Genomic DNA, 21,355 nt, shown 5'->3' on the forward strand with positions numbered 1-21,355 from the left:
GATGGCTATTCTGGATGAAGGCCCCAAGGCCTGTGTACATATAGAAGTGATATAGTTCCCTGAGAAGGCTGCTGGACCTATGTACTAGTGGAAGCTCTTGGCTGAGCTCTATCACCAGGTAGATAGTCTAGGCTGACCCATGTGGGTCACTCCGCCCCTTCTGATGGCTAAGAGCTGCCCCCTCTAAATATAGCCCAGCTGGCTGAGCTCAGGCCTATTTTAAGCCTAGATTGGAAAGTGGCCAGGCCTTCCCCAGGCTCCCAGAGAAGCTGCTGCTGCTGCTTTGTCCAGCCCTGCTACTGGGCACCCTCATTGGCCCCCTGACTACCACTTGCCATGCCTGAGAGGACTCAAGAAGGTAGGAGAGGGTGATCATGAGGGAGGGCAAGGCCCCAGTCCTGTTACCCTGTGAACCACGGAGAGACTCACCCTCTGTCCCACTGATCTCATTGTTTGACTAGTCATCAATTTTCATGTCCCAGCTCTGGTAAAAGGACCTATCCCATGCATGGATGAAGAGCCTTCCATGCCTAGAACCCTTTCCCACAGTAGGCCCTATCTCAGTTTTCCCTGCATGGAAGGACTGGGGAAAGCTACCCACTAGGAGTGGGTCAACTACAGGCCACTCTTAGTGGGTGTGGGTATCCGGACAGCTGCCTGGCCAGTGCAGCTATTCTTTCAGGGAGAAAACTGGGACTGGAGGGTAGGCCCATTTGGGCACTGCCTAGGGACAGAGCAGTAGATAGGCCTATGGCTTCCCCTAATTTAGGACTATTCCCCAACTGACTAAGGGCTGAGGTCCCTCAGTCTGGACAGACTGACTCAGCTGTTCAAGAGCTTGGTGGCCATTCATGTAACTGCTTTACTAATAAAAGAAGTCCTGAGGCTCAGAGGAGCCATAGCAACAGGAATCTAGGAAGCTGCATTTGAAGGCTGGCCATATCACAGGACTATGGTTCTAGGCGATAGCCCACAACCCAGCTTGGTCAAGGTGACTGGCTCTCTCATCACATTTCCAACATTTTATACTACAGGGGAGTGGCTTGAACTCAGGTAAGAGGAAATGTTCATCTTTGGGGAGAGGGCAGATCTTAACAATAACATTTACTGTTTTTTATTTTTTTTTGTAACAAACAGAATCCGTGTTCAATTTAAATTAGGGAAAAGCACACTAAGTATAAAGAGGGTACTTGACCTTCAAACTATCACCCAGACTTGAGGTCTGGAAGCATCTGTTTTTGTTTGTCTTGCTTTTGAGCATGTTAAGGGACAGCTTCAAGCAAATATGAAAGTTGAGTTATTGACCTGAGAGTGATAGACCCAGAGAGTCCAAAGCCACCATTTTCTCTAACAGGAAGAATCCTTCTAAAGCCCCCCTTCCCTGATCCAACTTTTAGATGGGTATCTGGAGCTCTCATGGGGCCAAGATTTTAAAAAATCAAGTCAAAGAACACCAGAAGAAAATATGATTATCTGGACATGGTTGCAACTTCAGAGGCTGAGGCAGGAGGATTACAAGTTTGAGGCCAACCTGGGCATCTTAGTGAGACTGTCTCAAAATTGAGTTGGAGTTGTAGCTTAGTGGTAAAGTGCCTCTGGGTTCCATCCCCAGAACCAATAAGTAAATAAATAAATAATAGGGCTGGGGATTTTGCTCAGTGGTAGAGCGTACATGGGTTCAAGTCCCATATATATACTATATATATTTTACATATCTAGAAATCATAAAATACTTTGATGGCCCAGGTACAAGGGATACACCTGTAATCTCAGTGACTCAGGAGGCTAAGACAGGAGGACTGCAAGTTCAAGGTCAGCCTGGGCAACTTAGACCCTGTCTAAAAGTAAAATATAAAAAGGACTGGGAGTATAATTCAGCAGTAGCGTACCCCTGGGTTCAATATCTAGTACCACAATACAAAAAAAAAAAAAAAACAAAACTTTGATGGTACATGGGAGGCTGAGGGAAGAGGATCACTAGAGTCCAGGAGTATGAGGCCAGCAAGAAACCCCATCAAATAAATTAAAAAAGACAACTTCTCAAGGCTGAGGTTGTAGCTTAGTGATATAGCACTTACCTAGCATACATTAAGGATATGGGTTTGATCTCCATACCCATAAAAGAAATAGTAAATAAAGGTAATTGCTTATCTCTCATATTACAAATACTATTCAACTGTGTGCATATAAACTTTTTTTCCCCCTAGTGGGGATGCCTAATGTTGGAGATGTTGGGGCTGCAGACACACCTTCTGGAGGAAATTTGATGATAGCTGAGAAATGAAATACCTACTAGAAATGGTAGCCCATGCCTGTAATACCAGATTTCTCTGGAGGCTGAGGCAGGAAGATGGCAAGTTTGAGGCCCACCTGGGTGACACAGTGAGACCTTTCCCCCACTCCCAACCAAAAAAAAAAAAAAAAAAAAGGCTGGGCGTTATGGCACATGCCTATAATCTCAGAGGCTTGGGAGGCTGAGGCAGGGGGACTAAAAGTTGAAAGTCAGTCTCAGCAATTTAGTAAGGCCCCGAGTTAACCTGGCAAGACCCCGTCTCAAAATAAAAAATAAAAAGGACTGGGGATGCAGCTCAGTGGTTAAGCATCCCTGGGTTCAATCAAAAGAAAAAAAAAGTGCTAGGGTTGTAGTTCAGTGGTTGAGCACTTGGCTCACATGCATGAGGCACTGGGTTGGACCCTCAGCACCACATAAAAAAAATTAATAAAAAAAGATATTGTGGGCTGGGAATGTGGCTCAAGCAGTAGCGCGCTCACCTGGCGTGCGCGGGGCACTGGGTTCGATCCTCAACACTACATAAAAATAAAAAATAAAGATGTTGTGTCCACTGAAAACTATAAAATAAATAGTAAACAAATTTTCTCTCTTAAAAAAAAAGATACTGTGTCCGTCTACAATTAAAAAATAAAATAAATAAAACAAAATGGGGTGGGGGCAAGTACTCAGTGCTAAAGCACTTGCCTAGCAGTGTGAGACCTTGGGTTCAACACTCAGTACTGGAAAATAACAGCAAAACCAAACCAAACCAAACCAAACCAAAAAAGCCTTTCCTTCTTGGATCCAAATTTTCTCTTCTGGGAATTGTCATTAAAGACTACCAAGAAGGGATGGGGTTGTGGCTCAGTGGCACAGCGTTTGCCTAGCGTGTGCAAGGCACTGGATTCAATCCTCAGCTCCACAATAAATAAATAAATAAATAAATAAATAAATAAAATAAAGGTTAAAAAAAAAAAGACTACCAAGAAATTGGGGGAAATTTTCATACTCAATGATGGATGTCTGGGGGCTGTTAACTTCCAAAGGATCTCAGAAATAACCTAAATGCCCAGGCAGTCTCATGCCTGCAGAGACATGAGAAAGTGTTTTAATAGAGAAGTCTCAGTGATGTTGAGTGAAAACAGCAGGTTTTGCAGAACAGCAGAATCACACTCAGTTTGTTAAAGAACACAGAAGCAAGGCTGGGAAGAAAAGGTTCCACAATGTGTTTGGACCAGGACTCCCTGAGACTGGCTTTGAACTTGCAGTCACTTGCCTCTATCTCCTGAGTTTCAGGTATTACAAACCTGTGCCATCACATCCAGTTTCCATGAGGTCTTGAATGGGGCTGTTTGCTGCCCAGAAGGCACAGAGCACCAGGTCTGGACAGATGACTAATTCACAGGTCTTCAGGTCTTTGATAAACAGAAGAGGACTGAACTGTGTGTACTGTGGACTTAGTCCTGCAAGGCTGAATAACTATTTGCTAGAAATGAGCAGGCAGGGGGCTGGGGAATATAACTCAGTTGGTAAAGTGCTTGCCTCACATGCAAAACGCTCTGGGTTCAATCCCCAGTACCATCAAAAAACAAACAAAAAAAGAAATGAGCAGGCAGATAAGTAGCTGAAAGTCCCTCCAGGTGCTTGGAATGATACATGGTAGCAAGTTGAGTGTACCTGCTACTGTACAAGTAAGTAGCTGAGGTTGTTCTGGATCTGAACCAAGGTCATTCCTGAAGTTGTAGGGGATTTGGAGCAAATTCCCATTGTCTCCATCCTTCCCAAGTCCCTGCTTCTTGAGGGCTATCTGGGAGAAGGGAAGAAGTGACCTGTCTGGCTGAATCAGACTCACTTCCCTGCAGACACTGTGGCATCAATGCACAGCCAGAGGAGCAGGGGGCCACTGGACCCCAACCATGTGCAGGAGGTGCATCTGCACAGAGTGGAGTCCATCAGTGACCTGCACAGTGGAGGTAGGTAGGGGCAGGGGTGAGAGATGGATGTACTGGGGGAGGAGAGGAAATTGCCCTCCTAATATCTCATCCTCCCCATAGGATCCCTTCGTCCCTATTTGGCTGAAGAGGCACGGCAGTGGGATGAGCTGCTAGGTGTCTTGCCGCCATCACTGTGTACCCAGGCTGGCTGCAGCCCAGTGTGTGACCGTGGGGGATTCCTATTACTGCTGGCACTGCTGGTGCTCACCTGCCTGGCGCTTGCAATCTTGGCTGTCTACCTGAGTGGTAGGGATGGACAGAGCTGGTGGGAACTGAGGGCAAGGCAGTGGGCATTGGGTGGCTCTTTGGAAAGAGCAACTGCAGATGCTGCAGCAATGAAGGGTGGTCAGGGGTCAATGGGAACTCCCTGATGCTGGGCTGATTGGGGGAGGTGTGGGGTAGCAACGTGGTCTGACAGGTTCCACAAATGCCTGTACATTTCCAGTGTTGCAGAGTGAATCCCTGCGGGTCCTAGCACACACACTTCGAACACAGGAGGAGACTCTGCTCAAACTCCGCTTAGCCAGTCTCAGCCAGCTGAGGAGGCTGAACTCCAGTGAAGCCCGAACACCCAGCTGAGATACCACTTGAACTCATGGTCTGGGGTTCTATGTGGGGGAATAAAGCAGCCATGGGCAGGCCTCTCCTCTCCCAGTGCTGGTCTACACTACTTCCTTGGTGAAATTTTTGTAAAAGAGCCTGATGTGACTCTACAGCTGCCTGCCTCCTTCTCCTGACCTCTTCAGGCCAGGTCTAGATAAAGCTAAGCTTTCTGATGCCAAGGACCTGCTTTGGGTGGCTCAAGGTCACGACAGGGCACCAGCCTCCTGGCTTCTTCTGTGGCCTGTCAGCACCCTCTGGCTTCCCCTAGATAGAAGGTTCAGAAGTCTAGAAATAGCTGCCCCCATTGCAGTGATTGCCAGGCCTCCCAGTGGGGGTCCAGCCTCAGTTCTCAAGGACAGGCTGGGTTCTGAGTTGAGGTAAGGGAGCCCCACTTGAGGAGAGACTGCCATGGAGGGCAAAGGTGAGATGGGGGAGACCCAGCTGGCCCAAATTTGGGATGGTGGATGGGGAGGGAGAGCGGGCCGAAATACCTAGGAGTCAAGGCCACAAGAAGCTGAGCATTCTGTTTAATTATCTCTTATATAATCTTTAAAAATCTGCACAAATCCATTCCAGGTCGCTTTGCTTCCACACCTACTATGATGGCATTTGTCCAGATGCCAGTCCCCCAAAGAAAGTGTGTCACCCCAGGGGAACAAGGCCTAAAAAAAAGGAAAGGGAGGGATAGCTTCCCTACTGACTACCCTGGGAGAGGCACACATTTGGCCTCACCTGAGAAAGGGCAGGAAGAGGCCATAGGGTTGAGTGCAGGGACAAAGGCCAGGGTCCCAAAAGTCCTGACCCTTCACCCATCCACCCTATATCTGTTTTTGGTTTTGCCATTAAAAAAATAAAGTGACAATCACTGGCAGAGACCAGTTCTTGCACTCTCTTCTGTTAAAAATATGGGCAACAATGAGGGTAGTCTTCTCTTCAGCTGGTCTGCCTCACAGGATGTCTGCCCGCTTGTCCCTTACACGGCTGCGAGCCTTGGTCCGGGCTTTGAAGGCGGCAGCATTGTACAGGTGCTGGGGTAGGGGCAAAGAGAGTGACGTGGTGAGCCAGGAAAGGAAAAGCCCAGGCTCCTCTGGCAGCCCTTGCTGAGCTCCAGGCCCCCAGGAAACAGGAATAGAGGGAACGACAGGTGCCTAGGGCACAAACCTTCTCAAAGCGTGAAATTTTGCAGGCCTTCAGGGCAGTGGCATCCAGCACCAGCACCGGGCCCAGGCCAAAGATGTCACGAAGAAGCTCATTGTTCTGGGGACAAAGAAGGCAATAAACTCAGGACAGTCCAAAGTAGCCAAGCTGGGCAGCCCTCCCTGAGTAGCCTCCCACCTGAAGGTGGTGGTGCATGCCGGAACCCAGCACATCCTTGAAGGCAGCATAGATCCGGTGCCGAGCCCAGCTGTCCACATAGAGCACTTCAAGTCCAAAGCGGATTGTCTCTTCCTCACATTCACTGCCCTGCAGGGTAGAGGGGCCCACACAACTGGGCTTGGCTGCTATGCCTGGGGATGCACTCGTGCTAGAACACACTCGTTCTCACACGCACCTCAACAAAGTTCAGCACAGCACGGAAAGTAGAGCGTTGGCGCCGGCGGTCAGCCTTAGCACGGTACTTGTTGCTATCAGTGGCCAGAGTGCGCAGGGTACCACAGAGTGCCTCCATGTCCTCATAAATGAAGTCCTCCTGTGGGGGGGCGATGGAGATTGGGTTTGTGAGCTCCATTGGCTTTTTCTCCCCCCCCCCACGTGTTGGCTTTTAATGTAAACACCTCAAGGTCCCGGGCGAGCTCAAAGAGTAGTGCGATGGTTTCACCAGCAGCAATCCGCAGGTTCACACTTTCACTGGACAAGAGCTGGGGCAGCCGGGGCAGCTGCCTAGGGAAGAGGCATGCTAAGCTACGTGTGGGCATTGTTGGGGGCCCCATCATGATCTCCTCCCACTCCCAGTGGACAGCTGCCCCTACCTGTTAAGGATGTGGCTAATATGGGTGCTGGGGCAGATGGTAAGCAGCAATGCCCAGGCCTGCAGGGCAGCACAAAGCAGCCCATGAAGACTGGCAGGGACCACAGGAGTTGTGGAACCACCTGTGCCACAGGACCGGCTGAAAACACCTTCCAAGCAGGCAAGGCAAGAGACCAGGTCCTAGGAGCACAGGGAGGCAGGGGATGGACTCAGGGACAGACCTATGGGTTTAGGTGGTACCACTTGTGTCCAAAGGCCACTCACCTGGACATCAGCAGCAGCCACATAGCAACCCAAGCCGAGAGCAGAAGCACACTGTTGGGAGGAGGACAGAGCCAGACCTGGTTAGGGAGTGAACCCAGCTTCCCAGCCGTGGGGCTCAACTCCCTTAGAGTAGGGGAGCCTGAACAGGTGAAATCTATCACTCTACTTAGGAATAAGGTGAAGGAAAGGTTCTTTGGTGCTTGGGAATACTCACGTGGAGCCGGGCAGCAGGGCTAGCTGTGCTGTCACTAAGCACAGAGATCAGCAGGGGCTGCAGGCTGTGGAACAGCTCCTCACCCTTGGGTCCAGGGCCCAGCTGCACACACAGCAGGCCTAGGACAGCAGCAGCCAGGGCCTGTTCCTCGCCCTTCCCTGTGGGATCCTTTCAGTTAGCCCAAGGCAGCAAGGATCACCTCCTGCCTAGTTAAGGTTCCCCATGCATCCTAAGGGCCTAACCTTTCTTGAGGCACTTTTCCAGGGCATCGGTCAGTGTCAGGCTGCGCTCTAGCAAGAAGTCAGGAAGTAGGCGGGAGGCCAGGGCCAGGCGCAGGCTCTCTAGAGCTCCTTGCCGGGTCTTGGCACTGGGGAAATAGAGAAGGGGGGTCATGGGGGCCAGCCTCTTTGTCATATTTGGCATGGGCTGAGCAGGGCCCCACTGTAGGAGTTGGCTGGCAGCCAGGAATACCTCTTGTCTGTGAGGCAGTCCACATATTCCTTCAGCTTTTCCTCAAGGTCTTCCTGTTGGCCCTGCTCATCCACGGCATCCCCCCCTGCAAGGCCAGTGGGTCAGCACCACTTCTTGCCCTCGCCCAGTGGAGCCTGAGCCAAGCCCCGATCAAACTGCCACCTGCTCTCACCCAGACTGTCCTCTGCTGTGGTGCTGAGAAGGCTGGGACAGTCACTGGTGGTGCTGCGGGCCTCACTGGCTGCCTCATCCTCACTGGAACCTGAGTCAGCTTGGGCACTGCTCCGGGCACCTGATGAGAGTAAAAACAGGATACGTTTGTGGGGTTCAGTGGTGTACACCTGTAATCCCAACTACTCAGGAGGCTGAGGCAGGAGAATTGCAAGTTTGAGGGCAGCCTTGGCAAACAGCAAGACCCTGTCTCAAACAAACAAACAAAAAAAGTGGCTTGCTTCCATTAATGAGGGTTGGGCATATCTCACTCAACCTCATGACTAAACAAGACAGAATGCTGCCCCCCTTCTCAAAGATGAGGGGGGCCAAAACTGAGTCAGGCAGTACACGAACTGAAACAGCAGACTTGAGCCAAGAAGCAGGAAAAAGGGAAGGAGATCAATCGTTTGAACAGTGTCAAGAATAAGGCCCAGCTAGGGATAATGTGGCAGACTTGGTAGGAAGAGCCTCCCTGAGATCAAAGCCTATTTTTTTTTTTTTTTAAGAGAGAGAGAGAGAATTTTTTAATATTAATTTTTTAGTTTTCGGCGGACACAACGTTTATTTGTATGTAGTGCTAAGGATCAAACCCAGGCTGCACGCATGCCAGGCGAGCGCGCTACCGCTTGAGCCACATCCTCAGCCCTCAAAGCCTGTTTTAAGGATGAGACTGGGAGCCAAACTAGAAGTAGAAGGGAGGGGTTGTATGGGTCCAACTAGGCCTGTGGCCCAGCTTGGATTATGCCCTAAAGTGGGCAATACAAAGGTCAGGGTCTTAGATTATAGTTAGGCAGACCTGGGGTTCAAACTCCAGCTCACTTCTTTTTTGCCCCCCAAGCTAGGGAGCAAACCCAGGGCCTTGGACTTGCTAGGCAAGTGTCCTATCATTGGACTACACCCTTGGTCCCCAGCTCTACTTTTTAAAAAAATATTTGTATATTTTAAATATTTTTATATTTTCCAGTTGTTAATGGGCCTTTATTTTATTTGTATGTGGTGCTGAGAATTGAACCCAGTGCCTCATGCATGCTAGGCAAGCACTTTACCACTGAGCCACAGCCCCAGCCAACTTTTTCTCTGTTTTTTAACACATTCATTTTGTTTATTTATTGTTATGAGGTGCTGAGAATCAAACCCAGTGCCTTACACTTGCCAGGCAAGTGCTCTACCACTGAGCCACAACCCAAGCCCCCAGCTCTACATCTTTTCTTTTTAGTATTTATTTTTTAGTTGTAGTTGGACTCAATACCTTTATTTTATTTATTTTCATGTGGTGCCGAGGATCGAACCCAGGGCCTTGCTAAGCCACAAACCCCAGCACCCCCAGCTCTATATCTTAACAGAGTTGTAATGGGTCAGTTGCCCTGGCTTTGAAGCCTCCATTTCTCTATCTGCAAAACAGAGAAGCAAATGCATTTAAGGTGGAGCAGCTGAAGACAAGTGGTTTGTTGTGGCTCTGCTGCAGGCCAACAAATTCATCAAGCCACCTATGAGTTCTGAGGGCAAAAGCCCAGCTTCTATTGAATGTGCTGGGTATCCCATGCTTCAAGTATATTGTCTTCTGAGCTTCCTTTGGTCCATCCAGGACCTTCAGCTATGGTGGATTTTAGATAAACACAGTTCTCCTGACCCTGGTAGAGAAGAAACTGGCCCCTTAAAAAGGAGAACACAGGGAAATCTCTATCGAGAGCCTTCCTGATATATGTTCTGTCCAAGGCTACGTGCTACTTTGGTAAGGGTGGCTACTGTGGCAAAGCCCTGGACAGGTTCTGACGACAAGGCTGGCCCTACATCTCAGAAACTACTTATACTCCTTGCCTGTAGGAAAAAGTCCAGCAGGCACACTGCCCCTGCTCACTTCTTCTCTACCTAGCTGCAAAAGCAGCCCAGCCTTCTCTCATTTGCTCCACTGTATTATGATCCCCGCAGCTGCCAAATCTCTGTACAACCTGCTCTCTTTCCATGGTTATCTCTTCTCATCTTCTCAGAATTCACCCAGAGGATCTCTTTGCATGTGATTTCCTAAGTTCCTCAGTCTGGGGCTGACACCACTCCGTGAAAAAGTTTCAGCACCAGTCCCTTTGAACTGTCACTACCCTATTTAGTGTTCCACACCCAAGCCCCATTAGGCGGTGGTCAGACACTCTATCGCATCAGAACAAACATATGTGTTTACTTCAACAGGACAGGTTCTTGGTTGATAAGCAATAACTAAGACTGCCTCAGGCTCTAGGGTATTCATCCAGTCCCCTGACAGGAATCACCCGGATTCTGTAGTTTCCCACTCGCACCTCACCTCTTTCAGTTTGGGGAGCAAGTTAGGCGTCTGCCAGCTTCCCTGTCCAGACCACCAAAGGACACGGATTTGGCAAGGAGGCTAGCTTCGCTCTCTGTCCAGTAGGTTTATCCACCCCAGCAGGCAAATGGGGTGGAGGGGCAGTGGGAAAATTAATGTCCAAAGGTACCGGCTGAGTCACCACTAGGAACGCGGGATCCCGACAGGCGGCTGGCAGCGCGCTCAAGTTGGGCGCACACGTGGCCGATGCCTGCTGGGACACGTGCGGGCCTCGGCACAGTTCAGGGAGGCTAGGCTAATCAAGAGGTGTTCCCAGGACCCTCGGGGACACGACGGGGACCCACGCGGGGCCTCTGCTCGCTGCTAAGCAGCTGCCTGGAGCCCCCCACTCACCTCCACGGCGCTGGCCGCCCTTGCGGGGCGCGTTGCCCTTACGGGCGCGAGGCATGCTGGGAACTGGGTATGGGGGGCGCGGGGTCAGGGACCAGGTGGGCGGGCGCTCCAAACCAGCGAGATGCTGGCCGGTGCGCTGTGCTGAGACTTGGACAGACGACGGGAGCCACACGCCGCGCGCGCCACCATCTTCGCGAGGCGCCCCGCCCTACCAAACGGGTAGCTGGGAAGGCGAGTTCCCGGCCACCTGGTTCAGACCCACATCCACGGCCCCGGAACTACTATTCCCAGGGGGCTGCGCGCACAGGTTAGGGCTTGCTGTCTAGAAGCAGAGCACCACGGTAGTCGCAGTTAACTCCTGGATCCACAAGCCGTGCCCGCCCTATCTGAACTCTGCACCCACAATGCCCTGCCTGCCGTCCAGCACCGCGCTGTGCACGATGGCACAGTCCTTAACTCTGATCTTTCCTTCCACGGATGAAGCACCATGGCAAGACCGACATTTTAGGGCCCTTGTAGCGGTTCACTTGCTCAAAGGCTCAGGCTAAATTCTGGGACCCTATAGGGAGAACAGACCCTTTCAGACAATGAAAGAAAAAGTGACTTTCTGATGAAAACGTAGTGCAGGTAACAGCTTAGCATTTAGAGACCTTATCCCAGATTTCTTGGGAACATCTGCCCGTGGATGGCCCTCCTGTGACTTCTCTGTGGACCAACTAAGGTATAGGAACAAAGCCCTGGGCTGGTAACCCTTAACCAGCTGGAGCCCTGACTTTGCCAGAGGCTGCTTTGTGTCATGAGGAGTCAGATGATCTCAGAGGACTTTGGTTTTATAAGCGTTTTTTCTGGCCCTTTCCACCCCTCAGAGATCCCAAGGGAAGTGGGAGCGAAAGTGTGTGCTTGGGAAGGTATTGATTGTAAGCTGAATAGAGCAAAAGGGGGAGTTCCTCCAGGACTAGGAAAGTGGCAGCAGGGACAAGAATAGGTAGGAACAGGGACTCCTGGCTTTATACTGCTTTCTTAGGCCCAGGCCTCGGCTCCTGGCAGGTAGGGCCAGTCCAGCCCCAGTAACAGCGACAGCTGAAAGACTCCCAAGCTCCAAGGCTGCCATCTGGCTGCAGGTGCAGAAAGGCTTCCATTTTTCCTGGGTTTTGCCAGGCACAGCGCCCATGGCCATGGCACTGCTGGAGACTGCAGGCTGTGGCTGCTCTGGTCACATTGATCACATAGGGGCCTAGGGTGCTCACCAGGTAGTCATGGAGACTCCAGCACTTCTCCTGAGGCGGAAGGAAAGGATGTGTCAGTGCTCTTGCTCCATATCCTTGACAAGGCCTCTCCCCCATCCTGGGCCCCAGCATGTACAGGCGGAAGGGGATAACGATCACCTTAGAACTGGAGAAGCTCAGGTCCCCCCAGAGCACCACGCCGGCTGCCCCCAGTGCTGCGCTCACACCAATGGTCTGAACCAGGTCATTCTGGAGGCAAAGAGCTGCTAAGCCAGGCTGAACTGGCTGGACCCATCTGGGCCCACCTTCACGATCAAGAAACTTTCACTGTCACAATTGATTCCAACTCTAGAGTTGGGTGCCTTTGCACTGGGTCTTTGAGAGGGTTTCGCATGCCCTCCACTCAGAATGACTCTTCTTGGACCAGGGTTCCAAAGGTTATGCCCTGCCTTACACTTTCAGACCTTCTGACACAGAGCCATGGCTCCTTTTTCAGATGCTCCAGGATAGGGCTTTCCTCTAGGAACCCCTAGACCAGGACCTTCCTTTTAAATCAAGGTCTTCTCCTTAAGACTTCTATAGGACAGGATCATAGTGCTCAATGCAGACCCCTAAATTTCACCTTCTACTTACCTGGGACAGGAACCTCCCAGACTTCCGGAGTGTGAGGCGGGCATATGCCAGGATGGGCAGAGGATGTGTGTGCCCAGCATGGGCCACACGAAAGGCCTCCTCCAGGCGGTGTCGAACAAAGGCCTGGTGGTGAGCAGGCGGTAGCCTGGGTGGGAGATAGATGCTGGGGAAGAGAGCACTGGAGGCAGCCCAGAGCCAATGCAATTGGGTGTTGCGGGCAAGGGTGGCTGCATGGCAGTGGCCTGTGTAGTTGGAAGCTGTACCATGCCAGCTATTGCCACAGGCTGGGTAACGATAGAAGCCCCAGAGTCCATGGGGTCGCAGTGTCTGGCCCAGCTGCAGTGTGTTCTCCATCAGTGCGCGGGCTGCCTGTTCAAAGCCAGCACGGGCTTTGTGGAGCTGCTCTTGAGGGTGCAAGTCAGGGAATACCTGCTGTGCCCAAGTCCGGGAGGCTGCCTGGTAGGTGTGGCGGCGGCCCCAGTTCCCAGACCAGAGAGGATACCACTCCTCCCAGTCCAGCACTGCTAGGCCAGCAAAGCTGGGTCCTAGACTATGACGGATTTGGTGTGCAGCCTGTGCCAGGTGGCGGCCTAGGGACACAGCCTGGGGGATACCCCCATTGTGAGTTGTGCCTCTGGGCCCAAAGTAGGGATAGAGGCCAAGCTGGTTCTTGTAGAAGATGGAGATGTTCTGGCCATGGAAAAGCTGTCCATGGTTGGCTATGATGCCCAAGGCTTTCAGTGGTAAGTGCACACCAAAGTGGGCCTTACAGCGTGCTGAGGGTACGTTCCATATCACATAGAAGGGGTGATCAGGAGCCTGTGGCAAGGGCTGGCCATACCCCAGGCACAGGGCCACCCCCATCATCAGGACTGGGCTTAGCTGCATGGTCGTAACACAGAGATGGAAACCTGTAGAAAAAAAGGGATATGAGCTTGGAGTCCACAGCCATGCCTTCTGCACAGCAGGAAGAGCAGGGAAAGCTCCCCAGCTCCTCCCCACAAGGACGGGGGATGGGGAAAAGGTGGTTTCCAAGGGATCCTGTAAGCCTTTCAGAGCAGCCATACCCCAAACTGATCTTGGTAGTTCTCCTCTGGTGTTCTGTCTCTGTCAAGGTACCACTGTGTCCTCCAAGACCTCCTCACCCCACAGCTATCACAAGTCCCCTTCTTTCATCTTCCCATCTTGTTCCCTGCTCCAAGAACACTCAGTTCTCACCACCTTGTCTGCCTCACTTAATTCCTACTCAGTATCATCACTTCTGGGTATTCTGGACCCCTAGAAGAAGTGAGGGCCCTTGTCCTCCCAAAGCCTCTGAACTTCCTTATCCCACAATGGATCCTGACATGGTATGCCCATCTGTCCCCTTGAATGGGACCTTGTATAATTCTCCATTACCTATGCCCAGTCCAGGGCCAGGCACAGTAGGGCTCAGTGAAAGGTAATGAGGGAATGAATGGGGAAAGGAAGAGCCATTCTGTATCCTGTGACTGGCAAGTTAGGAGGGGCAAAGGACAGGTGTCACCCCATCAATGGCCCCAGAGCCAATCTGGATCCCAGGACTTCTTCAGGAATAGGGAACCTGAAAAGTGAGGGTGGAGATCAGCAAAAAACTGTCACACCTACACTCAACAGAAGCCTTTATTCAGCTACACTGATGACTCTAAGCCAGAGCTACAGGAGCTACCCCATTTAGCCCCCCACTGATACCCAGGAAACATACCCAGGCTAAAGCTGCCCCCAGGGGTTAAGGGATGAAATATGGTCAGTGGGCTGAGGCTGGTATTGTTCTGGGAAGTCCAGTGACTCAGAAGGGCAGTGCTTTGTCCCAAGGGGCCCTCAGATATTTTTTTCCATCCAGAATATGGGGCATCCCCTGAGGTCTTGGTATTGTGTCTCCAGCAGGCTTTGTGGAAGGGGCCCTACTGGAGATGAGGGTGAGGTGGGCTGGGGCAGGGGAGGGGGTGGTGGCAGTGAAGGCCCCTTAGGACCCCTTGGGGCTGCTTGGGCAGTCAGGCTTGGGACTTTGTAGGATGGCTGGGAAGAGGGGGCCCTTGGGAAGGCACGGAGCAGGGTGGAGGGCAGCCGTTGGCTGGTGAAGACAAGGCCTTGAACAGGCTCACCCAACTGGTAGCCCAGGTGGGCATAGAAGTACAGCTGATCATGAGTGGTAAGGTGCAGCCGACGGAAGCCCCGGTCCCGAGCAAAGACTTCCAGGCCCTCCATGAGACGGCGGCCAAAGCCATGGCCCCTAAAGGCTCGGGCCACCACCACTGTTTCCACTAAGAGGCTCTGGGGCAGATCCAGCACTCGTGACAGACGGGCATGACCCACCACAATGGGAGCTGCTTCAGGGGTAAGACCAGGACTCAGCAGCATCAGGCAGAGAGGGAAGGCATCTGAGGACTGGCCCAAGGAGTGTAGGCGAGAAGCACGGCTGCGGGGCCACTGGTCATTGATGAGGTCAGCACAAGCATCCAGGAGCTCAGGTCGACAATGCACAGGCTCCAGTGTCAACTCAGCCAGGCTGGGGAGTGGGGTCTCCTCTGGCTGGTGTCTGGGATCCAGGTTTAGTTCGGCTGGGTCAGGACGGAGGGTCATCTCTGGATGGCATGTGGAATCCAGGGTCAGCTCAGCTAGCCTGGGGCTCAGGGTCACCTCTGGCTGATGTGTGGGATCCAGGGTTAGCTTGGTCAGGTTGAATCTCAGGGTCAACTCTGGTTGGCAAGCAGGACCCAGAGTCAGTTTAGCTGGGCTGTTACTCAGGATCAGCTCCATCCAGTGCAGAGGGTCTAGGGTAGAGGTCAGAGTAGCTGGGCCAGGGGCTCAGAGTGAGCTCTTGCCTACTCATAGGATCCAGGCTCAGCTGAGTCAGGCTGGGAGCCAAGGTTAACTCCTGTTAGGCTGCAGGTGGCTCAGTGCCAGGCTGGAGATTAAGGCCAGTCTTCAAGCAGTGGCATCTCCTCAGACTACAAGGGCTCTCCTCCTATCAATAACAGCCATGCTGGGCTGTGGCAGGAAGACAAGGTTGGGGCAGGGAAGGACTGATGAGTGAAAAGGGGCACATGCATTCTAGGACTGGGGCATGATGGGCTGCACCTTGCTCCAAACTCACCTGATGATACAGGTGGCCTGGAAGAGACCCATCCTTTATACCTCAGGTGGAGGGGGGGCAGGGTGTATGGACCCATGTGCCCTGCCACATACTGGAGGAAGGCTGAGAGTAATGGTGAATGCTGAAGACTGGGGCAGAACCCACGGGTCCTGGTCTCTACCCACTGTGGTTATAAATTTGTCCTCCCTAGAACCTCACTGTGTGTGGACAGTCAACCCAGCTAATACTTGCTGGCCGTTTTATCTCTAGAAGTCCAATATGGCTGGCCAACCTTGCACACATAAGGTGCAAACCAGACATCATGCCTCCTGTTCACACCCACCTGAGGTTTTCCATGGAGGAAACGCTGCCCCCAGGAGTTCCCCTGTCCCTTCCATCTCCTTACATATCAGCTTTCCTTCAGCTCCCAGCCTTTTCAATTGCCTGGGTGACCCTTAGGCCCCATGCACTCAACCATCAGCTCAGCTTCCCTTCTCTCTACTGCCTTTCTTGCCTGGGGCCCAAAGCCCATGGCCCCTTCTCCAACTCTGCCCAGCTCAGGAGACTTTGGGCAGGGACTCAACTGTCCCCACAGATGGGGCCCCAGCAGCATCAGCCCAGGGCCTAGCTCACAACCACATATAATGTTACTTCTGCAGGCCTGGTTCCCTCTGGCCTGAGTTTCGTAGCCACCCTAGATAAGGACCACAGTTTCCTTCCTTTATCCACTGAGGCGCCCAACGGCTACCTGGTTGGGGGCCCAGATCTCCTGTTCTCAAACACCATTGTTTGCCCACCTTATTCCAGGTCTTGCTGACAAGAGGGTCTATACTAGAGGATTTCTTACACTGGGTGAGCAGCCGGGCCCCACACCTCTACTCCTGCTCCAGACAGTACCTCCTGACCCTCCTTCCCCATCTTCCCTGAGCTTGAGGACAATCCAACAACACTAGTCAATAACAGGCATTTCCCTCCCCTCACATCACATCCCATTCACAGAGATCTAAGCCTCTCACCTGCATCAGCCACCTTAGTGGCAGCAACAGTAGTAGCAGCAGCAGCACCCTTGGTCTGGGGGGAGTAAGCCCAGGATCCGCCTGCAGTTCCAGGATGCCAGGCGGGCTTAACCCCTCCAGTGCCAGCCCCACCCACTGTGGGCGGGGCTAGTCTCTGGGTCCTTAAAAAGCCACCCCACTGTCTCCTCTGCCTCGGCTAATACCTAACTCCCTTTCCCACTTCTGTAGATCTTAGACGGTGGAGTTTGGGGGGGGTGGGGCTTCGAAAATTTAACTCTCTGGGTAGGTATGGCTCGGTATGTTCTAGGAAAGAACACCGACGCAGGGAGGGCATGCGGGAAGACACGGCTAGTTGGGGACCGTACGCGCGGGAAGCACCGACAGGCAGTAATGGGGTGGGGGCGGTACTGACATGTTGATTCCGGGCTCGGGGATGTCCCGCGTCCTCGCTCCGCACGGCTCGGTATCCCACTGTCTCTCGCTCAGACTCTTCGGTCGGTCCGCGCTGGCCCCCAGCGGTGCGGCGGACGTACTGCAGCCATCGCAATCCACCGCACACTTCCTAGTCCTAAATCTCCCGAGGTGGTCAGGCCCTCAGCCGGCAAGGAAACTTCCCCGCCTAGGCCCCGCCCCTGGTTCTGCGCGTCACAACACTGAGCCAGCGCCGCCTCTGCTATGGCTGCCGCCCCTGCTGAGCTAAGCTGGATCTGTTGGCACGGCTTCCTCCCAGACCCGCCTCGTGTGGCCAGCCTCTGGTCCTCTGCATCACCGCCCCAATTCAGCTCCGTGGAGGCCCAGGCCCGAGGCCCGTACGTTACTGCTTTAGCCGCGCAGGCCCCCTCCTCCAGAGGATTCCGCCCCGTCCCCGCCCCAGATCCTGTCTCGTTTTGTCTAGGTTGGGTCGACCTCCAGAGCCTATCCAACATGTTTAGATCAGGTGGAGCTTCCGGGAATTTGGACCCACACTGGGAAGCAGCCGCCCTCAAGCAGACTTAGACTTAAGGGAAAGAGAGGAACCTTTCCTGCCCTCTGGGTGCTGAGGGGCCTGCCCATTTTAGGCACTCAGTAAATCTCTAAGTAAACCATGAGTGCTTTATTTGCTGGGTTGTGCGGTGCCTCAGCGGACTCAGTCGCTTAAGGCTGTTTACCTTCAGCACACAGTAGGTGCACAAGGGCTCTATCCCTGGAGACAGCCTGGGTTTGAATCTCAGCTTCTCTCTCTCTCTCTCTCTCTCTCTCTCTCTCTCTCTCTCTCTCTCTCTTATTTATTTATTTATTTATTTATTTTGGTACTGTGGATTGAACCCAGGGGCGCTTAAGCACTGAGCTACATCCCCAGTCCCTTTTAAAAATTTTATTCATTTATGTTTAAGATAGGGCCTCCCTAAGTTTCTGAGGCTGGTCTCAAACTTGTGATTCTCCTTCCTCAGTTTCCCAAATTGCTGGGATTACAGACGTGCCTGGCTCAGCATCTCTCTTTTCTTGCTGTGCAACCTTGGGCAAAAAGGCATCCTGTGGGTGCCTCACTTTCTCATAGCCTCATTTTAGAGAATGAGTTAACCTCCTTAACATGCTTAGCACATGGCTTGGCCCAAAGCAGGCACTGGATGAATTTAAAGACTTGGATTAGTGTCTCTGGAGCTGTTACCTTTCTAAGTAGACACATGTGGACATGGAGTGGATGATGTCTGCCCCTGGTTTCTAACTCCTTATGTGACTATCTGGCTTTGAGTGTGCATGAGCAGGCCATATGCCCATGACGGTGACTCAGTGTACTCCTGACTATAACCATGACTCCTGTGATTGTGCCTGTATGTATGCGGAAGCCATGACCACTTGCAGAGTGCATTAGGTGCTCAATGTGTGCAACTGGATGTGACCAGTCATCACATGCCCTGCTGCTCACACCACTCTCCACGCCAGCCATGATAGCAGTGACATTTGAACTCCATAGCCATTTGTGCCTGATCCTCAAGTGAGAGGGCACCCTTCAGGGTCAAGGACCTGCCACCAGGCATAAGCTGGATGGAGAAACTGTCAGGGTTGAGGATAAGGAGAGCTTCAGGGTGGTTGGAGCGACGGGCACAACGGCCATGGCCAGAGCACAGGGCTTCACTGCAAAGAAGAGCTCCACTGGTCACGTTCAGGATGAAGGGCCCCAGGATAGTATCCATATATTCCTTGATGGCCTGACATGATTCCTGGGTGGGAGGGAGAGCATCAGGGACACTAGAGCCATGCACAGGCCCACCTAGGACATCAAGATACTCATGTGCTGGCCAGTCAGGACTTCAGAAGTAAAAAGGGTAGGCCAGGGTCTCCCAATTTAGTGTGAGCCACCCACCAGCCAGTCCTCAGACCTGAGCTTACCTTGGTGCTTGTGTTTTCCCAGCTCACCCAGAGCACCACTCCTGCTGCCCCCTGGGCTGCACTCTCTCCCAGGGTATGCTCCAACTCCTCCTGGGAAGGAGCAAGCACAGCTTTGTAGGGGCCGCCCTCCCTCCTTGCAGCAGACTGCTGTGTCACCGCTCGATGGGACAAATAATTTATAACCCCATCCAAAGTTTCAGTAGCCCTGGTAGCCAGATGTAAGCCTGTTCCCCCTGTAACCTACAAATGCCATGAAGACAGGGTCTAAACCTTTCTAATAAATGCTGAATCACCTGTGCTTAGCACAGAACTTGGCACAAAGTTGAACTCAAATGTGAGAATAAATGAAAGTGTCCCAAGGCTGTGTGGCCTCAGTTGTTGGGCTGACAAGGTGGGTAGGCCACAGTAGACTTACCAGGGGCAGAAGTCGGTTTGTCATGTCATAGAAGATCTGGGTGTAGGGCAGCACTGGCAGACTGGGGTCCCTGGCAGCCATAGTCACACGAAATGCCTCACTCACACGGTGACGTACATACATCTGTGCTTTCCCTGTTCCCGCCAACACTGCAGGCAGGTAGATACTGGGATAGAGGGCACGGCTCTGGTTCCACAGCCACCCTAGCTGATCGTTCTGGGCACAGATGCCTGGTGGGCATTCGCCTGTGTAGTTGGACCTTAGAAAGTCATAGTTGTAGCAGTCAGGGAAGCCATAGAAGCCCCACAGAGCACGGGGACGAAGTGCCTGTCCCAACTGGAGGGTGCCTGCCATCCAGGCCTGTGCAGCTTCCTGGAACTGGGCCTGGGCTTCTGCCTCCACCCAAGTTTCTGGCCAGTCAGGATGCTGTGCCCTTACCAGTGCCCGAGAACGCTGCCGGTAAATGTCCTTAGTATCCCAGTTGAAGGCCCAGCGTGGGCGCCATGCCTCCCAGTCAATCACTGCCAGCCCTGAGAAGTCAGATTCAGGCATGGCATCCTGGATATCCTGAAATGTACGGGCCAGGTGGGCATGCAGGCTGGCATTTTGGGGCAAGCCACCAAATATAGGCTCCCCAGTAGGTGTGTAGTAGGGGTAGGTCCCCAGTTGCGTGCTGTAGAAAATGGTCATGTTAGGGCCACGGAAGGTCTGCCCCCGGTTGGCTATCACATCAAAGACACTGACATCCACATCTATTCCATGCGTCTCCAGGCACCACTGGGTGTTTGCATTCCAAACTGTGATGAAGGGCCGGTTGGGTACCACAGGACCCCTGGAGCCTTGTGCCACGTAGTCCAAGGTCAGCAAGAGGGTACAGATGTGAAGCAGGTGGGCTGCAGTGGCAGTAGATGGGTCTGAGGAAACCTGGCCAGGGGAGGCAGAGCTGAAGGCAGGCTTCAAACTCTCTCACCCCTGCTCAGGGCAGGTGGGATGAACCCCTTGCTGATAACTCCACCTCTGCTCTGGATTTAATTAAACATTGACCTGCAGGACTCAGGGAGGGCAAAGGGCAGAGGAAAGGCATGGAGGGGACCACTGCCAGTGGAGGGCACATCAGCGTCATCTCTGGGATCAGGCCTCTGCCATCTCCTCCCAAAATTCTTGCCCTGGCCTAATCTTGCCCACCCATGTTCCCCAAGGGCCAAGGAAACCATGACATCCCATTCAGGGAGGAGGAGCTAAGAACTGGGCCCTCAGCCCCGGACTGACCAGACTGATGGTGGAAGCCCTTTCTTGTTTCTTCCATCAGAAATTCTGGCAGCCACTGGAAGCAGGGATGCTCAGAGACCAAGAACAGGTCAGCCCATCCCTCCTGTACACCCATCAGTCTGCCCGCCTTTCCCTACTAACCTCAGGGTTGAAGGGTGTCATCCTGGAAACTTCCTGATCCTGAGGTGGTAGCCTAGGAAAAGCCTGACTGTCCCACACTTTGGACCTAGTTGCACCAGAAACTCCCGGAGGAAAAAGTAGCTGCGGAAAATTCTGAGCTTTTGTAGGTCCAAGGGGTGGGCCTTGAGGGGGGTGGTCCTTTAAGGGGGTGGTGCTGAGGCTGAGTCAGCAGTGGTCCCTCCCACCCTGACAGCAGTGGGCGGGGCCTTGTGACTTTACTGGGTCTGGAAGGGATAGGTGGTGGCAGAGGCAGCTGGGCAGGCCTGTCTGTGGCCCAGAGTCTGGATGCCTGAGGATTATAGACTCAGAGAGTGTACTTTCTCCAAGCCACTGCATGATGACATTGGTAGGCCCCTAGGCACTGTTAGCTTTGTGGCTGTCTTCCTCCTTAAAACATTTGTTTTTCCTGTCCTGGGGATTCAACCCAGGACCTCACACATCCCTAGACCCTTAAAACATTATT

General features: G+C 52.7%; 5 protein-coding genes across 11 annotated transcripts; 1 reads left to right on the top strand and 4 right to left on the bottom strand.

The window, feature by feature from the left end:
- Positions 1-214: 214 nt before the first annotated feature.
- On the top strand, positions 215-5,750 carry LSMEM2 (leucine rich single-pass membrane protein 2). Its single transcript, XM_081302773.1, has 4 exons — positions 215-358; positions 4,135-4,245; positions 4,327-4,512; positions 4,712-5,750. The coding sequence occupies exons 1-4, from the start codon at positions 337-339 to the stop codon at positions 4,843-4,845; spliced, it is 453 nt and encodes a 150-aa protein (XP_081158899.1). The 5' UTR covers positions 215-336; the 3' UTR covers positions 4,846-5,750.
- On the bottom strand, positions 5,375-10,891 carry IFRD2 (interferon related developmental regulator 2). Its single transcript, XM_081302764.1, has 12 exons — positions 10,690-10,891; positions 7,960-8,079; positions 7,788-7,872; positions 7,559-7,683; positions 7,317-7,474; positions 7,103-7,153; positions 6,840-7,018; positions 6,645-6,750; positions 6,422-6,559; positions 6,205-6,333; positions 6,031-6,126; positions 5,375-5,897 (listed from the first exon to the last, which is right to left on the bottom strand). Exons 1-12 carry the CDS (start codon positions 10,742-10,744, stop codon positions 5,817-5,819), a joined length of 1,323 nt encoding a protein of 440 aa, XP_081158890.1. The 5' UTR covers positions 10,745-10,891; the 3' UTR covers positions 5,375-5,816.
- Positions 10,892-11,217: 326 nt separating this feature from the next.
- On the bottom strand, positions 11,218-20,918 carry HYAL3 (hyaluronidase 3). 5 transcript variants are annotated; one of them, XM_081302768.1, is made up of 4 exons: positions 20,854-20,918; positions 12,549-13,459; positions 12,075-12,164; positions 11,218-11,966 (listed from the first exon to the last, which is right to left on the bottom strand). In XM_081302768.1, the coding sequence occupies exons 2-4, from the start codon at positions 13,434-13,436 to the stop codon at positions 11,697-11,699; spliced, it is 1,248 nt and encodes a 415-aa protein (XP_081158894.1). In that variant the 5' UTR covers positions 13,437-13,459; positions 20,854-20,918; the 3' UTR covers positions 11,218-11,696. The 5 variants fall into 5 exon arrangements, with proteins under 5 accessions (XP_081158894.1, XP_081158892.1, XP_081158891.1 ...); XM_081302766.1 differs by lacking the exon at positions 20,854-20,918 and adding an exon at positions 19,029-19,118; XM_081302765.1 differs by lacking the exon at positions 20,854-20,918 and adding an exon at positions 17,071-17,207.
- Positions 14,118-17,210, bottom strand: NAA80 (N-alpha-acetyltransferase 80, NatH catalytic subunit). Of its 3 annotated transcripts, XM_081302771.1 has the most exons (3): positions 16,659-17,074; positions 15,664-15,765; positions 14,119-15,557 (listed from the first exon to the last, which is right to left on the bottom strand). In XM_081302771.1, the coding sequence occupies exon 3, from the start codon at positions 15,324-15,326 to the stop codon at positions 14,388-14,390; it is 939 nt and encodes a 312-aa protein (XP_081158897.1). In that variant the 5' UTR covers positions 15,327-15,557; positions 15,664-15,765; positions 16,659-17,074; the 3' UTR covers positions 14,119-14,387. The 3 variants fall into 3 exon arrangements, with proteins under 3 accessions (XP_081158898.1, XP_081158897.1, XP_081158896.1); XM_081302772.1 differs by lacking the exon at positions 15,664-15,765 and having other exon boundaries at positions 14,118-15,340; positions 17,071-17,210; XM_081302770.1 differs by lacking the exon at positions 15,664-15,765 and having other exon boundaries at positions 17,071-17,207.
- HYAL1 (hyaluronidase 1) lies at positions 17,916-20,989 on the bottom strand. Its single transcript, XM_081302763.1, has 4 exons — positions 20,854-20,989; positions 19,444-20,367; positions 19,029-19,118; positions 17,916-18,859 (listed from the first exon to the last, which is right to left on the bottom strand). The coding sequence occupies exons 1-4, from the start codon at positions 20,872-20,874 to the stop codon at positions 18,545-18,547; spliced, it is 1,350 nt and encodes a 449-aa protein (XP_081158889.1). The 5' UTR covers positions 20,875-20,989; the 3' UTR covers positions 17,916-18,544.
- Between the last annotated feature and the right edge of the window lie 366 nt (positions 20,990-21,355).

This window comes from Spermophilus citellus, assembly GCF_964194105.1.
Source record: "Spermophilus citellus genome assembly, chromosome: 7".
Classification (NCBI taxonomy): domain Eukaryota; kingdom Metazoa; phylum Chordata; class Mammalia; order Rodentia; family Sciuridae; genus Spermophilus; species Spermophilus citellus.